The sequence below is a fragment of the Urocampus carinirostris genome, chromosome 6 (genome assembly GCF_059441175.1).
Source record: "Urocampus carinirostris isolate Australia breed hairy pipefish chromosome 6, RoL_Ucar_1.0, whole genome shotgun sequence".
NCBI lineage: Eukaryota > Metazoa > Chordata > Actinopteri > Syngnathiformes > Syngnathidae > Urocampus > Urocampus carinirostris.
In genome coordinates, this window is record NC_142354.1 from 44,668,881 (window position 1) to 44,695,737 (window position 26,857).

At 40.8% G+C, this 26,857-nt stretch overlaps 1 protein-coding gene across 1 annotated transcript in view; it reads right to left on the bottom strand.

The window, feature by feature from the left end:
• The window catches only part of igsf21a (immunoglobin superfamily, member 21a), a 398,377-nt gene that overhangs the window by 158,236 nt on the left and 213,284 nt on the right, over nt 1-26,857 (bottom strand). The window contains exon 3 of the mRNA XM_088339077.1: nt 2,437-2,558. Within this exon, the coding sequence (XP_088195203.1) occupies nt 2,437-2,558 (122 nt within the window). The remainder of the gene's footprint in view (nt 1-2,436; nt 2,559-26,857) is intronic.

Below are 26,857 nucleotides of genomic sequence, written 5' to 3' on the forward strand. Positions count from 1 at the left end.
ACTTGGAAATACGGTTGCTCACTGTTGTTTCAAGCGTTGCTCACCGACTTTGTGTGAACGCTCAGACCCCGTGGAAAATTACAGGGAACATTGCTTACAACCAGAAAAGATGCAAGCATGAGCTGGATTGAAGATGATTATGTTTGCAAAATGAAGCTGTTATGTCGAACTCTTTCTTACCAAGCATTCACCGAGGCAGCATGTGCTCAAAATCAATGCAGATGCCATGCTTTGAATTCGAGGCCCAAAGACAACATCCAAAGAAGCGTAGAGGTGATTACATCCAATGTTTTTTCCGTGTTTTTTTTTTCTATTTTTTTTTTTAACTCCTTTAAAAAAAAAATCTCATTGTGTTTTTTCCGAGCTGTTACTTTTTTCTTTTTATTCTCTATTTATTTTTTTCCTACATTTCTTTCTTTTCTTTTTTTCTGGCTTTTTTCAAAATGTTTCCTTCTTTTTTTTCTTCCTTTTGTTTCTTTTTTTCCCAGCTTTTTACAACTTTTTCATTTTGGTGTTTTTTTCTTTTTTGTTCTATTTCCCTTTCCTTTAATTCGTTTTGTGCATAATTTTACATAATATTTGGTCATGTTGGGATTAAAGAAGCAAAAACAACCCGAAGAGCCGTTTAGGGCCCGAAAGAGCCGGTTCCTTTTAGTGAGCCGAGCCGAAGAAGCCGGTTCCAGGAAAAACTCTACTAACTGTACTCAACTTCGTTCTCCTTCAACTCAAAATACCGCATTTAGGACACAACGTCAGGGGAACCCGTGTATTTGTACCTTCATGCACTGTAACTTTGACTTAATTGGCTTTTTAATTAGCAATTTTGAGCCCTGATTTTTGTGCGCTGGCTAGATTTTCTTGTGCGAGCAGTGCGCAATTTCGCACGCACGCAAAGGAGGGAACACTGATTCCATCTACTTTGTCTTTCTATAAATGACCCTAACACTCATAGAAACATGTTAATGATGCCGTTCTGACCTTAACAGGGATTTAAGTGCCATAAAGAGAACAGCGAGGCCAGATGTTTTGCCAATTCTTGAAGACTCCTGAAGATTACCGAGTCCGTAATTAGTGTTTACCCAAGCACAATGTCTTCATTACCGATGAATTTTTCGGTCTTAGTGCAAGTCTATCTTCACTAAATCCTGACGTGAATTGCCTTTCTATACGGCTTATTCTTTTTTTATGCAAATTAACTCACTGGAGTCAACAACATGAACTTGGCAAAGATTTCAGTTTCCTATTAAGAATGTTGGATGTAAGGTAGGAGTTACTTGAAGTAAAACTCAACTAAAAGCCTCAGCCTGAACTAACTTTAATGGAGGCTCTTATTTAATTTATTTTGTGTGAATTGATCTGTAATAAAGAAATAAACATCCTAGCACCATCAAAGAGTCAAAATTCAGATTCATATTAACATGCAGGTCTGAATTAAGGCAGGGTCGGTAATTTAAAATCTGGTCATTCTTGTACTTTGCCACTTTATCCTAATCTGTAAGCATGAAAACAAATTGTATCTTATATTTGAAACAAGAGTGATATTTTTTGTCACGGTTGCCTTGGCACCCAATTGGCCCCGCCCGTGTGGTGCCAGCTGCGGCTCATTGACAGACTGACTTCCATTCTGTTTATGCTCAGTGCTCTCACTCACACTTTGTCAGTCGGTCAAGAACCTCTGCACCCGCAAGACATGGGTTTAGACTCTGTACGGTTTCCTGCTTGTGTTTCCTGTCCGGTATTGTTCGCGTCCATCTTTTCCTGTTCAATATCGATCTCCAGTTTCGTTCCCATCTAGTTTGTCCTGTTTAATTTCGATATCCAGTTTTGATATCAATCCTGTCTGTCCCCAGCCGTCCGATATTTGCTCGTGCATTTGGTATCAATCTCGTCGGCCTCTGGCTTCCTGTCATTCCACACCGGACTGCTGCCTTCAGCTTCCGCCCAACAATCGCCGAATCACTGGTGCTTTGGAATGCTCTTCCCCCTGAGATCAGTTCTGCAACCTCAGTGGAAATGTTTCAATCTAAGCTTAAAACACACTTCTACTCTGTAGCATCTGAATAACCTATACTTTTCTTGGATAATATCTCTGTCTTATTTGTGATTGCAACATCCTTTCCTGTCTGATAATCCTGAAAGGGGGATGCCACATGTGCGTTCCATTCTCAAAGTTTCTTCATTTTCCTCATGTTGAGGTTTTTGAGTTTTTCCTTGCCCTTATGTTGGTTCCAGATCAGGGGATGGTGTGATAATAGTCTGAGAAAAAATGGTCTGTGTAATAACCTGTGAAGCCCTTTGAGACTCTTTGTGATTAAGGGCGTCACAAATAAAAATGACTTAACCCTGGTAACATGATATCTTTGTCTCACCAAAATTGAAGAAAAAAAAAACAATGAGGTGATTGTATTTTGTGGTTTTTAAACAAACAACGCTTACCGGACGGTTGTCTGGTACACAAGGTCCTCACGTCTCCGGTAGTCCTCCATGTGAGAGTAGTTGGTATTAAACATAGCATCGTAGGTGAAGATTTTCTGCTTGATGGTTCCTCCGTCTGTGACCTGTAAAGTAAGAAAAGGAAGACAGGGGACGCTGGTGATTCATCTGCTGATGGATTGGAAAGGGACAACCTTTTTGCACCTTTTTGCAACCTGTTGTCTACTGGCCCGCAGTGCGGGAGATACGTGTAATTGCCTCATTGATTAATGGGCTGGAATGATAAGCCTGTAGAGCTCGGAGCAAAGCCATCAAACAGCTGCTTATTGGAACGCATCTGGGAGTCTTTCTGGTGAGTACACAGTTAAAATTTCCTAAAATGCCAGGGAACATTGAGGGTCTTGGTTTTCTGCAACCGCTTGCATAAGTGGGTATTCAAAACGCTGCTCTCTTCTTCTCTCTTTTTCATTTTTCTTTCCCGGGCAACGCAATCGAAGTTATTTCCTTCCTGTGATATACAAGGAATTGCTGCAGTTACTTAGCATGTGAATGACAGTGATTTGTTTTCTTTTACCCACATGCTTCTAGCCGTCATGAAGAAAGAAAGAGGCGATTATAGCGATGTTTGGTGGGTCTGAAAACTACCGTAAATTCCGGACTATAGAGCGCACCTGATTATAAGCCGCACCCACCACATTTTAAGAGGAAAACCGATTTTGTACATACACAAGCCGCACCTGTCAGGAGGACCAGAACAGAACAGGGAACCCCAGAGCGTTTGTTACAATTCTTTATTTGGGGAAGCGTACAGGGTTAGCGGGAGACGCGATGACCGTCGGACGTCAGCAGCAACGCCGTGAAGACAACTTCGGAACACGTAGCCAATCGTAGCGTGGGACGGAAGCAGGTCGAGTTTACCGGGACTGGAGAGAAGATCGTAGCGTGGGGACGGAAACAGGTCGGATCGGAGGCAGGCAGAATCAGGTAAACAGATCAGGAAGACACAGGTAATCAGGAGAGTCATACGGGGTACAAAAGTAATCCTCAGACGAAGAGGCCTCAGCGTAGCGTGCTTAAAAAGGGAACATAAACCAATCGGAGGGCGTCCACGTGATAGCTCCAGGTGACTCTAGTTAGCAATCACGACAGCACCAGTATATAAGCCGCATGCGCCCATATTAAAAAAATGTAACAAAAACACAAAATTAACCCAGACCCGACTTTAAGTCCCGCAATTGTAACTGAATATCCTTCATTAAAGTACACAGTCCAAAAATCACAGCCGGCAAAATGAACGGAAAATGATACCGGTACTTAGGGTTTGATGCAGACCGGCAGAGTCCGGGTCCCGTTGAAAGTAATCCAAAGAAAAAAAGTGTATATTTCCAAACGTAAGGGTGGGAAAAATATATATCCACTATTGTCCGCCGTGTCCACAAACATTCTCCTTTACGGGCCCCCGCTTCCCGTCAGCCCGCGTTTGTTAAGCCCCTTCTTTTTAATTCGCCCGTCCAAAACATATCAGAATAAGTCTCCAAAATAAATACAAATAAATACATTACAAAATTATACAATTGCAAATACATATTATACATGGTAACACAGATTTACAAAGAAAGACGGTGCACCGAGAGAGTTTTCAAAGCTTTAATAATAATAATATAACTTTCATCCCAAACGGTGTCCGTGACAGGGCAGTGTAGCAAGTTGCCTTTCGCATGCGGACAGTTTTAGTGAAATATTTCTCGCTGCTAGTCAAGCCAAGAAGTTGCAGTCTTCTTCGGCGCATATATTCCACCGGTCTAAATCTTACCTTTTGTACTCGAGCGTCGCTGGCGGCCGTTAGAAAAATTACATAAATTGGTTGCATCACTGAATAAGCCGCAGGGTTGAACGTTTGGGGAAAAAGTAGCGGCTTATAGTCCGGAATTTACGGTAACCGTCCTTGCAAATGTTTTACTTCAGGAACTATCACTTGCGTCAAGCAATATTTCCCTTTTCCCAGGTAATGTATCAAGTTGTATCTTGATTAACTTCCGTACTGTACAAATACAGACAGACTATATTTACAAGAGCAAAAAATGTTTGACAGTCAGCACCAGAAGCACTTGCCTCAAAGAAAACCCTCTCGTGTATGGACTGAACAGAAAACTTTGTTTTGTTTTTAATGAATGGTCATTTTTTTCTTACCTCTATGAGGCGCTAAATAATACACAATGTCCCTTAAAATCAAGTCTGTTACTTTGCTGACTTATTCTGCCACAAGGCCGCAGGAACAGTTTTCTAACAAAATCACATGAAGTCGAAGTAAACAAAGGGAAAAGTGCAAGAAACCAAGATCAGTCGCATGAGAATGGGAGAGGGTGTCTTAGAAAGTAAAATATGCTGAATACAAGCTGAACATTCATCTCCCTGAGGTAAAGATACTTGTGTCTTAAAAAAAAAAAAAAAAAAAAAAAAAAAATGATGGCAGTAATTCCAAGATTGACTAAATTTTGTGCAGGCTCGGGGAGTAACGGAGTACATGGAACGGCAAAAACGATGTTGGCAAGCTGTTTGGATTTATTTTCATTTTGTTTCTGTCGCATTTGATGTTAGTTTTGCCGGAGATCAAAGAGATCAAAGCCAGTAGAGAAAGCTGACCACGTGTTGTGAGTCATCATTTTAGTCATATTTACTTTCTTTTGTCTTTTATTAGCATATTTGGTATTGGAGTCATCCAAAAGTCATTGAAAGTAATCCAGTTAAAGTAACCCTACCCAACCCTGGCATTGCCAAACCAAATGCTTCATTTGCAAATTTGACGAAAAATAGAACGTGAGAGGTGAAAAAAACGAATTCTGTTCTGCAGTTTCAATAATCTGATTGTAAACCTACTACTGCCAATATTCTCATTATGTAAAGACATATATACATGCATATGAATCCGATTAGGGTGAGTCCTTTCATTTTCTGATTATTCGTACATGTATATGTAAAAACAAACAAAAACAAACAGACTCAGAGACAGTTTCTTCCCCAGAGCCATTACCACCCTAAACACACACCGCACTAAAAACTGAAAACTCTTGCAAACACACTACCTCATACGAACGTAAAATGGTACTCATGTCTATGTTTCTTGCACAATGTTGACTGCACTATTTTTACTGCTCACCTTGCACAATGTTGACTATTTTTTGCACTAGGATGACTATTTTTGCACCAATGCATATTGCACAAACCCTTACGATACCAAACTGTATGTAACATCCTACATGCTGACATTGCTTGTGTAAATCTTGTGTAAATTATAACTATAACCTTATCCTCCTTGTTTTATAACCTTATCTTCTCTGTTCCTTTATCTTCTTGGGTTTTTCACCTCACTGTGAATGTGCGAAACTGGAGTGTCATGCCCAATTTCGTTGTCACAATATGTTAACCCATTTTGTAACAATGACAATAATGGTATATTCTATTCTATTCTACTCTATGTATGCTGGTAGTCAGATTGCTTGTGTAAATAATGCACGCAAACTCCGGTTTACTCGCTACAAAAGTTTATGGTGTGATGGTTGATTTCTGCGGGAAACTGTCGTAAAATTTTATTTTCTGCCATGCCAGTGAAAATGCCAAAGATATATGTATACATCTATATAAAGTGGATGCAACGATCGTATCGATTCATTAGTAAGTACATGCTTTTGGAGAACTATGTGCTTGCATATCTTGTAAATACATAGGACACAACAATGGAGCCGGTGGCGGGCCATGCATTTCACACCTAGGACTTCGGTGATGGCCTTTAAGTCAAGTCATTTTAATTTGTATAGCCCTTAATCACAAAGAGTCTCAAAGGGCTATTTTTTCAGACTATTATTACATCATCCCCTGATCTGGAACCAACATGAAGGCAAGGAAAAACTCAAAAAACCTCAACATGAGGAAAATGAAGAAACCTTGAGAAGGGACCGCACAGGTGTTGTTTGTGAACGAACCGGGCTTTATGAGCTGACTCTTTGAAGTGTACGACAGGTCCCAGCTCGCCACCGTTTAGGAGTCGGCTCCCTTCAAGACGCCTTTTTTTCCTTTTGTACCTGGTGAAATATTTTATACATTTGACTATAACGGATATCATAAAATGAACTGCAAAATAAGTACATGTACTCAGTTTGATGCAGTAGAGAGATTCACTGACTGTTTTACTTCAAGGTACATTAGAAGGTCAGGCTGTCTGGAATGCATCAGACGTCTTTTGATAACAGAATTCCTGTGAATGCTGACGGGAGAAGGCCAGACGCACAAGGACAAACATCCTCGACCATGGGAGGAGGAGTCAGCATGCCCAGGGGAGGAGTCAGCACGGCCATGGGAGGAGTCAGCACAGCCCATGGGGGGTGGCCGATGCCCCGACGTGTCAAAAAGACGGAAGACGGAAGAAGAGACGAGAGATGGGAGGCTCAGCAGAGACTAATTACACTAATTCGACAATAATTCGGCTAAATTTGATGGAATTCACTTAATAAATACTTTAAGAAAACAAATCTGTCCCCCTGTGGAAAAGCCTGTCTCTCAATATGTTTCCCTAAAATTAAGAAACGAGCATGCATTGTTAGGAGAATAAAGTTTGTGTTTCGTCAATGGATTCAGATAATTAATTCGAACAATTTGGTAAACGCTACATTTGTAAACATAGTTTTTTTTTTTCCCAACACTGGTCATTATGCATGTTTCTTTTTTTTTTCAGGGATTCTATGTTGTTACATGCCAGGAGGAGAAAAGAGTATGGGGAAGAAAGCGTGGGAGAGCTTTTCACAATTTTGATCTGGTGGAAGAACATTCCATGTAACTTTTGGTTTCTTCCTTTGAGCAAAGAGTGTTAAACATGTTTCTTTCTGCCTGACCTGGGCTACAAAACACAACTTGACAGTTTCCCCTCTGTTTTGTCGCTAAACATCAAAGAGTCTTACTAGTTGCTCTCAAGCACGATCATTAGAATTGTTGTGAGTCCAATAATTTGAAATTTTCTGAGCAGTCTGAGTCACTTGAACAGAGAATAACAGAAATGTAGTTGTGCTATAGCACCTGGTAATATTCATTGTACCTCACCAGCAATAAATGTATCTTACACTTGTAGTGCAAAACAAAAACAATATTCAAAAAATAGAATAAAAGAACACAATAATGCAAAGCACATTTAATAAATAAATCTTGAATGGTCCGTTATCTATCCATCCATCTATCTATCTATCCAGACATCTATCAAGACATCTAGACATCTATCCATCTATCTATCCATCCATCCATCCATCTATCTATCCATCCATCTATCCCTCGAAATGGGTGACCGACAGCAAGACAAACACATACAAAAAAAAAAGTAGCAAAAAACATTTTTGGACCATGGACCACTCAAATGCCGAAAATCCCAAACAAGTTAAGGACCCAAGTTAGTCATGCTTTCGTCCCTCCGGATGAAACGGGACACAAGAAAGCGGCCACGTCACTCGGGTCAGGGTGACACAACACACGCTTCTGTTCAACAGCAGGGCCCGACAGCTTTCGCTGGTTTACCCCTGCCGCATCATACGGGTGTCCTGCCTATCCTTAAGAACGCGTCCACAATCCCACTATCCTTTCACAACACCTCTCCGCTCATTCCTACTAACAACAAGAGCTCTACCTTCCACTATATTTAGACCTCTCTCCTGCAGTACACTCATAACATCATCCAATCCGTTGTAGAGATGGGAATTCCTTGGCTCATGAATAAGACCCGGCGCTTTCAGCTCCCAAATGTCTCTTCAGGTAGTTTTTGTTGTTTAATCTAAATACGGTATTACCATTTATTTGGTACTATTATAAACGGCTGAAAAGAGGGAAAACAGAAAATATAGCCAAATTAACATTCACACGTTAAAACTGAAAAACACAGGAAACATAATAGTAATAAATCAACAAAGAAAAATATATACCACAAAAAAATTTTAACTTTTTTTACACTCAACTAATTTAAAGTCAACAGCGCAGACTCCGGGCGGCACGGCGGCGCAGTGGTTAGCGCGTGTGCGGCACAGTTCTAAGGTCTTGGGAACCTCCTGTGTGGGTCCAAATCCAGTTGCCGGGCTAACTGTGCGGAGTTTGTATGTTCTCCCCGTGCTTGCGTGGGTTTCCTCCCGGTTTCCTCCCGCATTCCAAAGACATGCATTTCAGGTGGATTGGCCGGTCCAAATTGTCCCTAGGTGTGAATGAGCGAGCGAGTTGTCTGTCCCTGTGTGCCCTGCGATTGGCTGGCAACCAGTTCAGGGTGTCCCCTGCCCACTGCCCGATGATTGCTGGGATGGGCTCCAGCACCCCTGCGACCCTACTGAGGATAAGCGGTGCAGCTAATGAGATGAGAGATGAGCGCAGACTCCCTGAAAATAAAGCATTTTGACCAATCACAAGAGAAAAATAGCGTCTTGAAGGGGAAAGGCTCTCATTTGCTGGGTAAATCCAAGAGACGCCTCATAGAGCCGTTTTGTCCACAAACGACTAGAGTCGATCGCCACTTTAACTGATTTGTCTTTTCTTTCAGCGGACTATCTTATACTGTATTTGTAATTTCTATCAAACTGGTAGGTGCTATTTCAGTGTTCATTTGAGCTGTAAAAAGTGATGGGCCCCGGGGACTCGCATGCTCAAAATTCTATGGGTCCCAACAGAGATCTATGGCTCCCCAAAATTCAGTCTTATCGAGGTTGAAAAAGTCCTTATCTTGCTTAAGAGTATTATTTTGTTTATTTTCTTTCATCGAGTCGTTCGCTTCAACACACGTGTTTTCCTAGTGATCTTCCGAAGAATTTATTTTTTCGTGCCGGAATTATTGCCGATGTTATCACTTTCGGCATTATGTTTCGACTTATTACTGACACTATACCAGCTCGGTGGCCTCGGGGGTATGGCGCCCGCCCCGAGACTGGGAGGTCGTGGTTCAAGCCTCGGCCGAGTCATACCTAAGACTTAAAAAACATGGGTACCCATTGCCTCCCTGCTTGGCGTTCAGCATTAGGGGTTGGAATTTGGGGGTTTGGTCACCTAATGACTCCCACCACTCCCACTCCTCTGAATCAATCTCCCAAAAAGAGTCAGAAATGACTCTAGCCACCTCTCACTAGGGGGATATGGCTGTGGTATATATATATATATATATATATATATATATATATATATATATAAATTACTGACACTGAAAAAATGACCAATTTTTTGTTGATTTTCACCTTAAATCGACGACAACCACCACAAAAATGACGTAATTTCGAAGCAACGAGATCTCGTTTGCCGAGATCGGCGTGCGGACAAAAACTCGAACCGCGAGACCAAAACAACAATGGCGGATCTGCCTGACGAAAAGTTTGGAGTGCGGTAAATCTTGGTTAAAAATAAAAGTATCGGGTATTAATGACAATTTTGTGTCAAAAAAGTTGAGTCCCGGGGACGCACGTTGATTTGACACTATGCGTCCCCAGCAAAAACGATGCGTCTAGGACGCAGGGACGCGGGCTAACCAGAACACTGCTATTTTCAATGGTGACATGTTCCAATAAGTCGTGACGTAACAAACTCGGAGGAGAGCAAAAAAATGCACTGCTGAAAACAGTCAGGTGTGCACGTTTTTCACCATCAGTAGCGAGATTGGCGTAGAAACTGCGGAGCAAGTAATGAGTTGGATCACCCGGTTACTGAAAAAATAATTTCGTTATTTATAACCACGTTATTCCCAACACTGTTTGTGAAGATGTACAAGCTCACACCTACGGCCAATCACGTACTTCCTTTTTCTGACATGCCTGCGAAGGCTCCTTCACCTGCAAGAGCGAATGAGAGAGCTGACATATGGCACCAAAATGGCAGCGAGTGACATTTCGCAGGTGTCAAAAAAAGAGGTGGGAGCGAAGTGAAAGTAGAAATGGCATCTGCGAATTGGGTACAAATTTGGCGGGCAGGGCTGTGTATGAGGGTCCAACGCCAATCACAAGTACAGTGTTCATTTGACCTCTGAAAAGTGATGAGTCCCGGGGACTCGAATGCTTAAAAATCTATGGGTCCCAGCAGAGATCTATGGGTCCCCAAAATGTAGTGTTATCCAGGTTGAAATTGTAAATCGGTGACAAATATATCATATAAATCTATATATTCATTCAGTTTTAATCATCACAGTTTATTGGTAATACAAAACAGTTATCACTTCAGATTGTTCAGTTCATATATTCATCGTGATTTGCTGTCCCGCCACAGTTGTAATGCCTTCTCAAGGTCCAATCCATTATCATCTTCCTCATAGCGTCACCAGGAATATAATTGAGTCCATTTTGGCAGAAACCTCCTCTTCTTGCTACGGGTATTTTTTTGTTTATTTTCTTTCGTCGAATCGTTCGCTTCAACACACGTGTTTTCCTGCCTCTGCGATCTTCCGAAGAATTCCTCCGCCGTTTTTTCGTGCCGTAATTACTGCCGTTGTTATCACTTTCGGCATTATGTTTCGACTTATTACTGACACTGAAGAAATGACCAATTTTGTGTTGATTTTCACCTTAACTTGACGACAACCACCACAACAGTGACGTTATCTCGAAGCAACGAGATCACGTTGGCCGAGATCTGCGTGCAGACGAAAACTTGAACAGCAAGACCAAAACAACAATGGCGGATCTGCCTGACGAAAAGTTTGGAGTGCTGTAAATCTTGGTTAAAAATAAAAGTAATCGGGTAATAATAACAACTTTGTGTCAAAAAAGTTGCGCCCCGGGGACGCACGTTGATTTGAGACTATGCGTCCCCAGCAAAAATGATGCGTCTAGGACGCAGGGACGCGGGCAGACCAGAACACTGCATGTATTATTTTCAAACGCTCATATGTTAACCTAAGTAGGCCATCACCAATACCCTCGCTTGATTGCACCTTGGTTAAATCATACAATCCTTATACATCATCTGTAGAAATGTTAGCCCACGCTGAAAGGGAGCTTAGCACAGAAGCTTCATGCTTACATAGAACCTGAATAGACTGGAAATAGTTTACAATATCCTTGCACGTTAGCAACAACCATGCTAGCTCTTACAGAAGGTCAGCTCTTATAATAATAATAATAATTTCCTTTGTATTGTCATTCTTTGTAACAATGTACACAGAACGAAATGTCAATACACCTGACCCGTTGTAGCGAGTCGATGCAGCCGCAGCCAACAGAGGGCGCCGCCATTATACCAATTAGGTATGTCTCGGCCGAGGCGCGAACCAGCGACCTCCCAGTCTCAAAGCGGGCACACTACCATCTAGGCTACTGAGTTATGTGAATAGATAGATAGATAGATAGATAGATAACGGATCATTCAAGATAGATTTATTAAATGTGCTTTGCATTATTGTGTTCTTTTATTCTATTTTTTTAATATTGTTATAGAGAGAGAGAGAGAGAGAGAGAGAGAGAGAGAGAGAGAGAGAGAGAGAGAGAGAGAGAGAGAGAGAGAGAGAGAGAGAGAGAGAGAGAGAGAGAGAGAGAGAGAGAGAGAGAGAGAGAGAGAGAGAGAGAGAGAGAGAGAGAGAGAGAGAGATATACTTTATTCATCCCCGCAGGGAAATTCCCATGTCCAGCAGCATCCCTTCGCTGAGAACAATACAGTAGTAAAGCAAAAGGAATACAATATACAAATACCCAATGTGACTTGCTAATACCCACTGTAGCGTGTTGTATAGAGTATTTAAATAGTGCTACATAAAATACACACTGCAATGAAAATACGGTAATATGCAATGTAGGGGGTGTGGTTTAATGTGGGCTTTTACTCTGCCGGGTAGAGTTAAAGAGCCTCATGGCATGAGGAAGAAAATATCTCTTCAGTCTGTCTGTAGTACAAGACAGTGACAGCAGTCTGTCGCTGAAGCTGCTCTTCTGTCTGGAGATAATGCTGTGTAGTGGATGCGATGAATTGTCCACGATTGACCGCTTTTTCAGTGCCCGTCTCTCAGCTACTGTTGTCAGGCTGTCCAGCTCCGTGCCAATGCCGAGACTGTATACCAATTGACTGAATGGATGGATTGAGACATGAAGTGAATGCAGCAAGAAGTAAAAATAAACAAGTACCTCATTTAAATATATGGCTGTATTTGTGTAGAATTCGCACTTGTGTGGAATGCAAAACCCTAATTTTTGATCAAAGATTGGTCTAAATGTTTTATTTACTTATTCCCAGCTCAGACTAAGCATTGAAAGTGAAAAATATGGAATACGTGCACCAATGAATAATATAATGTGTTTTTTTCAGGACAACTTTGTGTTATCTCCCTTCTCTAACATTTGTCTCTGGTGCAGTGAATAAAAATAGTGTGTTGATTAGATAATATCAAAGACCTTCTCATGTGTTGTCAATGTCCCTGAAAGTCAAGCGGTTATGTTTTGGCGGTCTCACAGCCACCTCCCGGGTTCAATTCCTTTCGCATCCAATGATTTGCGAAAGTTATCAGCATTATTTTTTGACTGATCAGCAATGTTCCCCGTAATTTTCCTTACGGGTCTGAGGGTTCACACAAAGTCGCTGAGCAACGCTTGAAACAACAGTGAGCAACGGCAATCCCAAGTGTGGCAAGATAATTAATTATCAAACATGTCCAAAACTTGATATCAAGTTACATTTTCCTGAGTTTCCGGCAATGCAAAAAAAAAAAAAAACACTTTTGAATGAATTGCCTCATGTACTATTGCAACGTCGTTTGTTCTTACAATTCTTTCACAAGATATCCATTCCTTTTTTTTCCTGGCATCTTTTGTTGCGTAGTACTAACATTTTGGGGGGCTTATTGAGTCGGTTGCACGATACACAACTGTATTTAATCACATTTTTTAGTGGAAGTACATTGTTGGCAACAAAATTCACATGATATAATTAGAAATGATTTGAATGCAACACAAACTTTTTTTCGTGGGTTTTTTTCTACTTTTTTTAAATCTTTAAAACAAATCTCATTGTGTTTATTTTTTTCCGAGCTGTTAATTTTTTCTTTTTTGTTCTCTATTTACTTTTTTCCTAAATTTCTTTCTTTTCTTTTTTTCTGGCTTTTTTTTCCTAAATGTGTCCTTCTCTTTTTCTCTTCCTTTTGTTTCTTTTTTTCTCAGCTTTTCACTACTTTTTCATTTTGGTATTTTTTTCTTTTTTGTTCCATTCCCCCCTTCCTTCCAGTCATTTTGAACATAATTTTACATCATATTTGGTCATGTTGGGATGAAAGAAGCAAAAACAACCTGAAGAGCCGTTTAGGACCCGAAAGAGCCGGTTCCTTTTAGTGAGCCGAGCCGAAGAAGCCGGTTCTCGACAAACTATACTAACTTTACTCAACTTTGTTCTACTTCGACTCGACTTTAAAATACCGCATTTATTATTATTTAACATCAGGGGAACCCGTGTTATTTTTACTTTCATGCACTGTAACTGAGTTAAGTGGCTTCTTAATTAGTAATTTTGAGCCTTCATTTTTGTGCGATGGCTCAATTTTCTTATGCGCTGAGAATGTGCGAGCAGTGCGGAATTGCGCACGCGCGCAGCTTAGAGGGAACACTGCTGATCAGTCATTCCACAAATATACATAAACCTTATGTAAGAAGCACACCCAGATTTCTTCTTTAGATACAAAATGTGCATTATACACCATTAAGTACTTCTGTCCATCCATTCACTGCACCGCTTATTCTCAGTAGGGTTGGGGGTGCCGGAGCCCACCTCAGCTGTCTTTGGGCAGTGGGCAGGGGACACTGGTTGCCAGTCAGTCACAGGGCACACAGGGACAGACAACTCACTCGCACATTCACACCTAGGGACAATTTGGACCGGTCAAATAACCTCACGTGCATGTTTTTGAAATGTGGGAAGTCCACGGAAGCACAGGGAGAACATGCAAACTCCACACGGGAAGGCTTGTAGCTTGATTTGATTCCATACCCTCAGAGCTGTGTCGCATACGCGCTAACCACTTAACTGCAGGGCCGACCCGGTTAAGCACACTAGTTAAGTCTCCCGATTTGGTCGGGAGACTACAGCTTTGGCTACGATTCTCCTGCCTACCGGTTTCTAAAAATGTCATTTTTTAATTTTTTATTTTTTTTTGGGTCGCCGAAATTTTTATGCGAACAAAGTTTTGCCGGATAAAATGTAGCCGAATTATCCATAGTCTTTATCATCGTTTTTTTCACCGTTCCGCACCGGAAAAAGCTTTGATCGAGACTCGGCAATCATAAAATATGTGATGAACTGGTTGCCAGCCAATCGCAGGGCACACGGGGACAGACAACTCGCTCGCTCATTCACACCTAGGGACAATTTGGACCGGCCAATCCACCTGAAATGCATGTTTTTGGAATATGGGAGGAAACCGGAGTGCCCGGAGTAGACCCACGCAAGCACGGGGAGAACATACAAACTCCGCACAGTAAGTCCGGTAGCTGGATTTAAACCCACACAGGAGCTTCCCAAGACCTTAGAACTGTGCCGCAACACGCGCTAACCACTGCGCCGCCGTGCTGCCATAATTACTATAATTACTATAATCACATATTTTATACACTAATCTTCGCAATACCCATCCCTCAACGTCATAATGAGCCTAGTTATCAAATGTCACTGCGGCACCAACGATAATAACAACAATAAAACTAAACATCATATTTATAATAACAGTTCTGATATGATAATAGCAACAATAACAACAAGTTAACCATAGTTTTAAACGCAGTATTTCCAATCTCCCTCATATCCCATTCTCTTCATCCCTGTATTTCGCCAGTAATGCTAAATCAATAATCATAATCACATGTAAACATAAAATAACAATAAAGTAGATTGAAAAACGAATTTTCTTTTTGTCTTTTCACATCATAATAAAATTAATAATACTAATAATCGCGTCAAAAAAAAAATCTCCTGATTTCCCATTTCTGAAACTTAACATGTATGGTTAAGTACTTATTACATAATATATACATTATGTATTACTTATCTCGATTTTACAACACAAATAAGTGTTTCCTGAGTAGCACAGCATAAATAAAAGTGCTCCAACAACAAGGCAAGTTTATTTGTATAGCACAATTCATACACAAGGCAATTCGAAGTGCTTTTCAGAAATGGCAGACAGGTTAAAAACACACAATAAAAGACATTGAAAATTGAAAATGTGGTTTTTAAAATGCATTAAAGCCACAGATAAAACTTAATAAAATCAATGAATTAAAGTAAGGTAATAGTGAAGAGTGCAGATAGAACCCTTTCAGTTGTTTTCAGCGTGGACTTAAACATTGTCAGAGTAGACGCCTGTCTGATGTCATCAGGAAGACTATTCCAGAGTTTAGCTGCATGGAACTGAAACACAGCTTCACCCTGTTTAGTCCTGGCTCTGGGCACCAGCAGAAGACCTGTCCCTGAGGTTCTCAGGGTCCGAGATGGTTCATATGGGACCAACGTGTCACAGATGTACTTTGGTGCTAGACCATGAAGAGACTTATACACCAGCAGAGCTGTTTTAAACTCTATTCTCTGAGCGACAGGAAGCCAGTGCAGAGACTTGAGCACAGGACTAATATGGTCGTACTTCCTGGTTCTAGTCAGGACCCGAGCAGCAGCGTTCTGGATGTTCTGCGGCTGTCTTACAGCTCGTTTAGAAAGTCCATGGGCACCAGCAGAAGGCCTGTCCCTGAGGTTCTCAGGGTCCGAGATGGTTCATACGGGACCAACATGTCACAGATGTACTTCGGTGCTAGACCATGAAGAGACTTATACACCAGCAGAGCTGTTTTAAAGTCTATTCTCTGAGCGACAGGAAGCCAGTGCAGAGACTTGAGCACAGGACTAATATGGTCGTACTTCCTGGTTCTAGTCAGGACCCGAGCAGCAGCGTTCTGGATGTTCTGCGGCTGTCTTACAGCTCGTTTAGAAAGTCCATGGGCACCAGCAGAAGGCCTGTCCCTGAGGTTCTCAGGGTCCGAGATGGTTCATACGGGACCAACATGTCACAGATGTACTTCGGTGCTAGACCATGAAGAGACTTATACACCAGCAGAGCTGTTTTAAAGTCTATTCTCTGAGCGACAGGAAGCCAGTGCAGAGACTTGAGCACAGGACTAATATGGTCCTACTTCCTGGTTCTAGTCAGGACCCGAGCAGCTGCGTTCTGGATGTTCTGCGGCTGTCTTACAGCTCGTTTAGAAAGTCCATTCAGAAGGCCGTTACAGTAGTCTAACCTGCTAGAGATAAATGCATGGATAAGTTTCTCTAAGTCTGGTTTGGACAGTAAACCTTTGATTCTGGCAATGTTTTTGAGATGGTAAAGGGCTGATGAAGTTATGGATTTAATGTGGCTGTTAAAGTTTAGGTCTGAGTCCATTATTACCCCGAGATTTCTAACCTGATTTTTAGCTTTTAAACTAAGTGATTCCAGATGACTGAACAAAGTTGCCCATCTCTGGTATGTGAGGAGCTCCAGCTCAACATGACCCGATCTGCTCCATTGGAAACGGCAGGCTAAAAATGGAATTCAATAAAGAGACCCCTCTTGAATCTCCTGAATGATGCACGTCAAAAAAATGGGAAAACATCTGCATACGCCCTCCTGCCCTCCATCCCAAATGCTTGCAAAGAGACTCCAGATTGAGATGTGAGGGGCTGGGAGGAAATTCAATTGGGTGGGCGTGAAGGAATGATGAATAGCATCTGATTGCGCTAAAGTAGCATCAATGATGGAAGGGAAAAGCTTCTCCTCGATTATTGAGTTGAATCTAGGCCACGTCGTGCACACAATGCATAGTGCCTTTCCGACACGCAGTGGCATTAAAAAATCACAACACACTAGCTGGTCTGGATGACGGCAGATGGAGATATTTGGGGAGAGGGAGTCAACACACCACCAGGGTTGGGTTGGGTTACTTTAACTGGATTACTTTCAATGACTTTTGGATTACTCCAATACCAAATAGGCTGATAAAGGACAAAAGAAACTACCATAAATTCCGGACTATAAGCCGCTACTTTTTTCCCAAACGTTCAACCCTGCGGCTTATTCAGTGATGCGGCCAATTTACGTAATTTTTCTAACAGCCGCCAGCGGCGCTCGAGTACAAAAGGTAAGATTTAGACCGGTGGACTATATGTGCCGAGGAAGACTGCAACTTCTTAGCTTGTGCACAATTTAAATTAACGTAGACATATCCTCACCATGTAAATTGCAATACGTAAGGCACATGACGCAGCTTTGGAGCTAAAAGCAATCGAGCAGTCCGATAAAGAAGGAAACAGAGCTTCTGCATGTAAACTTTGCTTTGCGAGTGTGTTGCTAAAGTGTTTTAGAATAAGGGAGCGTGGGACGACGTCTAAATAACAAAGTCGTCTTCCCCATACTAGGAAAGACAACTTTGATGACTTCAGTTATAAGGGGGAAGAGAAGGATGGTTTACCGTGATTTCTACAGGTACCGTATATTTTTTTTTAACAGATCTGTTTACTGTGTTGCGAGCGTGTTCCTAGTAGCGTTTTGCTACCCTTCACAGGCACGGTTTGGGATGAAAGTTAAAGTCTCTCGGTGTGTCTTTCTTTGTAAATATGTGTAACCATGTATAATATGTATTTGCAACTGTATATTTTTGTAATGTATTTATTTTAGAGAGTTATTCTGATATGTTTTCTACGGGCGAATCAAAAACGGGGGCTGATGGGAAGTAGAGTAGAGGTGAGACGTGTTTGTGGACACAGCGGACAATAGTGGATATATATTTTCCCCACCCTTACCTTTAGAAATGTACATTTTTTTCCTTGGATTATTTTCAACGGGACCCGGACTCTGCAGGTCTGCATCAAACCTTAAGTACCGGTATCATTTTCCGTTCATTTTGCCGGCTGGGGTTTTTGAACTTTGTACTTTATAGTCAGTTACGATGGCAGGTCGGGCTTGGGTTAATTTTGTGATTGTGATATATGTTTTAAAGTGAACGCATGCGGCTAATATACAGGTGCGGCTTGTGTAAGTACAAAAGCGGGTGTAAGTACTCTTAAAATGTGGCGGGTGCGGCTTATAATCAGGTGCGCTCTATAGTCCGGAATTTACGGTAAATATGAATAAAATGACAAATTTTGTGCAGGCTCAGGGAGTAACGGAATACATGGAACGGCAAAAATTATGTGGGCAAGCTGTTTGGATTTATTTTCATTTTGTTTCCGTCGCATTTGATGTTCGTTTTGCCGGAGATCAAAGAGATCAAAGCCAGGAGAGAAAGCTTACCACGTGTTGTGAGTCATCATTTTATTCATATTTAGTTTCTTTTGTCTTTTATTAGCATATTTGGTATTGGAGTCATCCAAAAGTCATTGAAAGTAATCCAGTTAAAGTAACCCTACGCAACCCTGCACACAACAGGTCGCTAACAATGGCAGGAAGGATTGATGCCTGCACAAAAAAAATAAAAAATAAAAAAATAAAAATCCCTGTCGACGCAGCACAATGTGTTTTATGGCTAAAGATTGTAAAGGGGAAGGTAAGGGCGGTCAGTAAAATGCAACCTCCTCCCACTGTCAGTCTGGCCATGTGCTATTTCAAGCGGCAACAGCCTACGGAGAAAATAAATTTGGGCTAATTCGCTCTAGGCCGACTGTGAGCGATTCAACCTGAATTCTGGCATCGTCACGGCATGCAACAGCATGGCAGCCCTTATATGTTTGAGTAAACTGCTGCTTTTCGCAGAGGGAAAAGAACCCGGTCCTATTAACAAGAGGGAAAATGTTGCTATCGCTTATCAACTGGAACGTTACCACAGAAAATGTGCCAATATAGTACAGTGGAACCTCGGTTTTCGAACGCCTCTCAGTTCGAACAAATCGGAGACCGACCAAAAATTTTGAGAAATTCTTGCTTCGCTCTTCGGTCAAAAAATCAGAGTTCGAACGCCGGTAATGCGTGAGTGCATACGCTAGGGTGCCATGCTGAGCAGCGTACGGGTGTTTTAGCCCCTTATTAAGCCTCAGAAGAAAGTCAGTGCAAGCAGCAAAGTTGCTACAGGTGAAAAAAGAAAAGTAGTGCGTACAACTATTGCATTTAAGAAAGAAATAATAGCCAAATATGAAGGAGGTGTGCGAGTGTCTGATCTTGCTAGGGAATACAGCATGGCTAAATCTACGATCAGTACGATACTAAAGAATAATACACTGTCATGAGTCACTTTAGAAAAGTGCTAAAAAGAAGGCAGAAGCAAGTGTCATTAGATCGGTATTTTAAGAGAAAAGAACATCTTTCCAAACAATAATTTTCCTTCCTTCTCCATCCATCTCCCCACCGTCCACCTGCGCCTTCTGCTGACCACCACAAAGGTAAGAAATCCTTTTCATAATTATTTTTTTTATCCTTTTTTTTAATTTTTACACGTTCATGTTGGCGTAATTTTTCGTACGGAAGATTACAATAATGCGATCGTACAATTAGCCTGGGTTAGCTTTATGTTCACGTTAAACATTCAAGGTAAACATTCAGGGTGTTGGAACGGATCCCAACATTCAGGGTGTTGGGACGCAGCCCCCATTCCATTGAACAGCTCACCACTTGTTGTGGAGACCCTGGTGCTAAATGATGTGTAAACGACCTGATTTTTTTATTTTTACACGTTCATGTTAGCGTAATCTTTTGTACGGAAGATTACGATAACGCGAATGTACGATTAGCCTGGGTTAGCTTCATGTTTACGTTAAACATTCAAGGTAAACATTCAGGGTGTTGGAACGGATTAAAACGATTTACATTATTTTTAATGGGAAAAATGATTTCGGTGAGCATACAAATCGGTTTTCGAACAGGGTTCTGGAACGGATTATGGTCGAGAACCCAGGTTCCACTGTATTTGCAAATTAGTTTCAGGACTATAAGCCAGGAATTTCAAACTCAGTTTGGCTTTGCGGTCGGGTTCAGTTCTATTCTAAGGCGGGTCGGATATTTGTTTCAGTGTTATGCTTTATCATTAAGTCTATATGAATAACTTGCATTTTATGATCACATGCAACAGGGGGTCTTTTCTGAAAACAACACAACAACACATTTACCAGTGTACCCAACAGAGACCTATGGGTCCCCAAAATTTAGTCTTTGAGGTTGAAATTGTAAATCGGTGATAAATATATAATACAAATCTATATATTCATTCAGTTTTAATCATCAAATTATGATTTCATGTTCGGCATCAAATTTTTGTTGGTAATATACCAATTAAAGGGATAACCACAAACCTGTCTTTTTTTTAAATTTTCTCCTTTTATACTTCCTTTTTTTCTTAACTTCTTTATACAACATAATAATTCGTAATATAATGCATCAAAGAAAGTGAGCCGTTGGAGAGCCGACTCTCTTAAATGAGTTGAGCCGAAAAAGCCGGTTCTCTTAAAAGAGACGGACTTTTCACTACACAACTCGAGATCGGCGTGCAGACGAAAACTCGAACCGCGAGACCAAAACAACTTCTGCCGGATGAGAGAGACAGAAATACTATTTGGGAAAATAAGTTGGACTTTTCCACACATGCTAATGATTTCACACTAATGTTGCAAGTAATAAATAGAAAATCTCCAACGTTCAAGGAGTTACATTTTACATTTTGGAGAACCAATCCTGCCATTTGATGCAATCAATTTATAAAGAAATAAATACCTACAAATGCATACGAATCAATAAATCACGCAATATCTAAATTGTTAAAATATATGCAATTCAATAAGGTATGTACCATAAATTCCGCTACTTTTTTCCCTAACTTTCAACCCTGCGGCTTATTCAGTGATGCGGCCGATTTATGTCATTTTTCTAACGGCCGCTAGCGGCGCTCGAGTGTTGCTACCATTAACTGCCCTGTCAAAGCTATATTATTATTATTAAAGCTTTGAAAACTCTCTCGGTGTACCGTCTCTCTTTGTAAATATGTGTAACCCATGTATAATATATATTTGCAACTCTATATTTTTGTAATGTATTTATTTGTATTTATTTTAGACACTTATTCTGATATGTTTTGCACTGGTGAATGAAAAAGGAGGGGCGGAACAAATGCGGGGTGCCGAGTTTAAGTGGGGACAGCTAAAGGTGAGGGACAGACAAGGAAAGAAGAGGGGGGTAAAAAGTTGGTTAAAGAAAAAGGAGTTGCGTGAGTAAATGTGTTCATCTGATATATTTTCCCCACCCTTACCTTTGGGAATATACACATTTTTCCTTGGATTACTTTCAACGGGACCCGGACTCTGCAGGTCTGCATGAAACCTTGAGTACCGGTATCATTTTCCGTTCATTTTGCCAGCTGTGATTTTTGGACTGTGGACTTTAATGAAGGACATTTAGTTTCAATCGCGGGACTTGAAGTCGGCTTTGGGTTAATTTTGTTTTTGTGTTACATGTTTAAATGTGGGCTCATGCGGTGTATATACAGGTGCGGCTTGTGAATGTACAAAATTGGTTTTCCTCTTAAAAACTGGTGGGTACGGCTTATAATCAGGTGCGCTCTATAGTCCAGAATTTACGGAATGTATTTTGTCATTAACGTATTTTGGTATTTTTTGGGGTGTTTGTTGTATTTTTCCGTGTTTGTTTTTGTGTATTTTGGTGTGTATATGTTTTTAAATTGCAGATCATTGTTCAGCTTTTTAAGTCAACATGAAACAGATGCTTGGTATGACAGTGCCCCAAACAGTATTAGGTGTCATGTCTTGCATGGTCGCCATGACAACCAGCTGGTCCCGCCCCTTGACACCGGCTGACACAGATTGTCTTAATGACGTGTGTGATTCATAAGGGCGGGTTTTGGGGACTGCCGGTTGCTGGATCATTGCATTGTTCTGTTTTGCTCTATTCGGTTTTGTTTGACTCAAGGAAGACCTGTCATGCCCGTTTTTCTGAGTTAGTAACTTTAAGCCTGTCTGAATTTCTGATTGCCTGTAAGTCTGTTTTTGTTTTGGTTTTGTCCCTGCGTGTCTGACAACTTTTATTTTCTAAATAAAAGTAACTGATCGTTACGCAATTGAGTTCACACTTCCTGCCTCCCGGTCCGGTTCCGTGACATTAGGAGCTCAAAACATTAAAGAAATAAAACATTGCTTTTGAGATCAAGAAAACATGTTTTTCAACAAATCCTCTCTTTTATTCCTCAAACAAAACACAGGCTTCTCGTCACCAAATTGATTTCATCTCTCAACACCAGGGTATAATCAAATCCACATAGTTGTTTCCCAGGAATTTCCAATCTTGGGCAATTTCAAAAACGCACAAATATTTTAATACCAGCATGGGATTTTCTTTCAGTAAATTGATAATGCGAAGAGAAAAACAAGTGCATCACAATTTCCTACTAGAACGGTTGGAAAAATGGATTGGTCTCTCAGGAACCGTCCTCTCGTGGTTCAAATCCTTCTTCTCAGATAGGACGCACTGTGTTAAATATGGCGAAATGACATCTGAGCCCTTTAATGTTACCTGTGGTGTTTTGCAGGGTTCAGTGCTTGGCCCCCTTCTTTTCAGCATTTACATGCTTCCATTAGGTGATGCACTACTCTCTGGTCTCCCGAAGTCTAGAATCAAGTCTCTTCAGCTGGTACAAAATGCCGCAGCGAGGCTTTTAACTAGGACAAAAAAGTACGATCACATAACACCGATTTTGGCTAACCTGCATTGGCTCCCAGTTAGCCTTAGATGTGATTTCAAGGTTCTCTTAGTGTTATACAAAATCATACATGGACTTGCTCCCTCTTATCTTTCAGATCTGATTTCCCCCTATGTCCCGGTCCGAAGCCTACGATCTGAGAGTGCCGGTCTTCTGGTGATCCCGAGAGCCAAGAAGTGTTCCGCTGGTTGGAGAGCGTTCTCCATCCGGACACCGGTGCTGTGGAATGCTCTTCCCCCTGAGATCCGATCTGCAACCTCAGTGGAAATGTTTCAATCTAAGCTTAAAACTCACTTCTACTCCATAGCATATGAATAACCTACTCTTCTCGTCGGCTGAAAAATAGTAATATAGTGTAATAATCTGTGATGCCCTTTGAGACTCTTCGTGATTTAGGGCTATACAAATAAAAATGACTTGACTTGACTTGATAAATGCATGAATTTTTGGAACGGATGACTAAAAAAACTGCCCAGTTACACAGTGCTCGATTAGAAGCTATTTTATTCATTAAGGGAAATTTGTCTTTAATATGCATGTGGGAATCACGGCCTTATATTTCAAACACCACTTTAAGCGCATCTTCAAATCTATACAAGCCTTGAATGTCATGGGGAGGCTGCTTTGCTCTTAAAATAATTAGCAAACAAAAAGGCCTTAATGAGATTGAGCACCTCATTAGCAGGCTGCGACACGCTGCAACAAAAGAGATGATCAGAGCTTTGTCATGAACCAGCTTGCTACTTTTTGTCCTATCCATGCTAATTTGCCAAATGTTATTAGCACATTAAGTGTCTTTTTCAAACAGATGAAGGGTGGGGGGTATAGCGACACGTCCGTAAATAGTAAAAGTATTGTCTTTCGGTATAATGGCGATAATTGCCATACGCTAGCTTCATGTGGAGTGAGAAAATTAACTCAAACTAGGTTTTCTATTCTTATTTTTATCCACTTCAGTTCATCACCTGCACATGAGTAAATACTCCAATTTGGGGTCAAAACTGTTTTGTATGTTGTTTTCCCAAGATACTGAAACGCACTATGTTAAACTGGCTTTTCACACTAGTACCATATTTTCCGCACTATAAGGCGCACCTAAAAGTCTTAATTTTTTTCAAAAGCTGACCATGCGCCTTATAATACAGTGCGCCTTATATATGGATCAATATTAAGTCGCAAGGTCTCGCAACTTACGCAACAGCCGCCGACTCGATTTTCCCCCGAACGTGGAGTAGTCCGCGGTGTATGCTGGGATTTAAATACCGGCGTTTCATTGGTTAACCAATGTGTCAATCATTATTTGAATCGATCGCTATTGGCTAAAGTTATTCGGAGCCTTGGATTGGCTAGAGGGCCAAAACAAACCCTACAATTGGCCGAAAAAGATGTGTCAATCATCCGTTAAATCGATCGCTATTGGCTGAAGTTGTTCGGAGCCTCGGATACGCTAGAGGGCCAAAACAAACCCTGCAATTGGCCGAAAAAGATGTGTCAATCATCCGTTACATCGATCACTATTGGCTGAAGTTATTCGGAGCCTCGGATAGGCTAGAGGGCCAAAACAAACCCTGCAATTGGCAGAAAAAGATGACTGAATAGCAAGCTTGCTAAACTACGCCATAAAGAAACATGTTTCATTAGTCTGTATTTGTAAATATTTTACTCTCATGGATTTACTACACTCACGGTTGTAAGAAGACCATGATTGCGTATCATTATTGAACGTGAGTTATGCGGCTTTCTATTTTCCCGGTATCTTGTTTTAGAACGATCTTGATGTTGCTGTGATGAGTTGAGTGAATTCAACTCAATTCCAAGTGTTTATTGTCATATGCACAGTAAAGTTGCGAGCGAAAAAGAAAATAGAAAGTAAGGAATGGTTGGCATTTCTTGAATCCCAAGACTTTAACCTTCCGAATGATATTCGAAACGATGCATTTGAATGACATCGTACGGACACCGCATCCGCACGTGTCTACGACACGTATTTGCTTCTTTGCAAGCTTTGGGAATGTTAAGGGGGTAATCAGTTGGACTGAATCATCTGACTGTTTTGTCCACGTTCCCATTGTAGCGCCTTATAATCCGGTGCGCCTTATCTATGGAAGATATAGGAGGACCAAAAACTATTTTTTTGGGGTGCGCCCTATAACCCGGTGCGCCCTATAGTTCGGAAAATACGGTAGATGTTTTACTGGAGTACAGTGGGACCTCGGTTATCGGGACCAAAACCACCTGCAGCGAGGCTTTTAACTAGGACAAAAAAGTACGATCACATAACACCGATTTTGGCTAACCTGCACCTTATTTTATTCTATTATTATTATTTTTTAGACCTGCGAAGCTCTGAACCCGCGAACGTGGAACCACGACGTAGCGACGCCCCTTCAAAAATGCTTGAAAAAAATATATTTTTATTTTTTACTTATTTATTTTCTTAAATTAGTTTATTCCATTATTATTTTTTTAGACCTGCAAAGCTCTGAACCCGCGAACGTGGAACCACGAAGTAGCGAGGCCCCTTCAAAAATGCTTAAAAAAAATAAAAATAAAAAAAAATAATATATATATATATATATATATATATATATATATATAATAATAATAATAATAATTCCCTTGTATTGTCATTCTGTGTAACAATGTACACAGAACGAAATGTCGATTGCAACTGACCCGTTGTAGCGAGCCGATGCAGCCGCAGCCAACAGAGGGCGCCGCCGACCACTTTTTAAGTCTTAGGAATATATATATATATATATAGGAAAAAATAAACACAATGAGATTTTTTTTAAAGGAATTTATAAAAATAGACACATTTCCAATAATACCAAGTCAATCTTGTTGCCAACATTGTACTTCCACTCAAAAATGTGATTAAATACAGTTGAGTATCGTGCAACCGACTCAATAAGCCCCCAAAAATTTTAGTATTATGCGACAAAAGATACCATGAAAAAAAAGAAATGGAAATCTTGTGAAAGAATTGTAAAAACAAACGACGTTTGTAGGCCGTACAACCTTTGCAATAATACATGAGTCAATTCATTCAAAAATGAAAAAAAAAAAAAAATTGCATTGCCGGAAACTCAGCAAAATGTAACGTGATGTCAAGTTTTGGACATGTTTGATAATGACTTCGTTGCCACACTTGGGATTGCCGTTGCTCACTATTGTTTCAAGCGTTACTCACCGACTTTGTGTGAACACTCAGACCCGTAAGGAAAATGACAGGGAACATTCTTGCTGACTATCATAACATTCAGAATTGTTTTCCATACCAAAGTGATTGTTGTTTTCATCAATGTGGTCTCTATTTTGATCAATAAACTATTTTATTTTTGTGTGGAATTCATTTATTCATTTTTGTGACAAAACGTGTTGTACTACAATGATTACAGAAACAATGAAATGCCATTTAACTGTGGACCAGTGACAATGATAGTATTTCCAAATGATTCATTGAAAAGCTGCACCAAGACAGAGTGAACTGTTCCTTTTTTTTCTTATCTGTGGTTCACGGTTTCAATTTAATCAGTCAATTGGACTACCGCTTGGTAACCTTCAACTTGGCAGCTTCTATCCTATGGGACATGGGTTTTAGCGCACAAAAAATGCGTGTATTCAAGGAATTTCAACTCCTTGCCCTGAAGAATTCTCGTGCCGGCGTGATGAAGGGGCCTATCGTGGAGGAAGAGCCGGAGCTAGCGAAGCGGCTAGCGGCGTTATAAGTCTTCGGT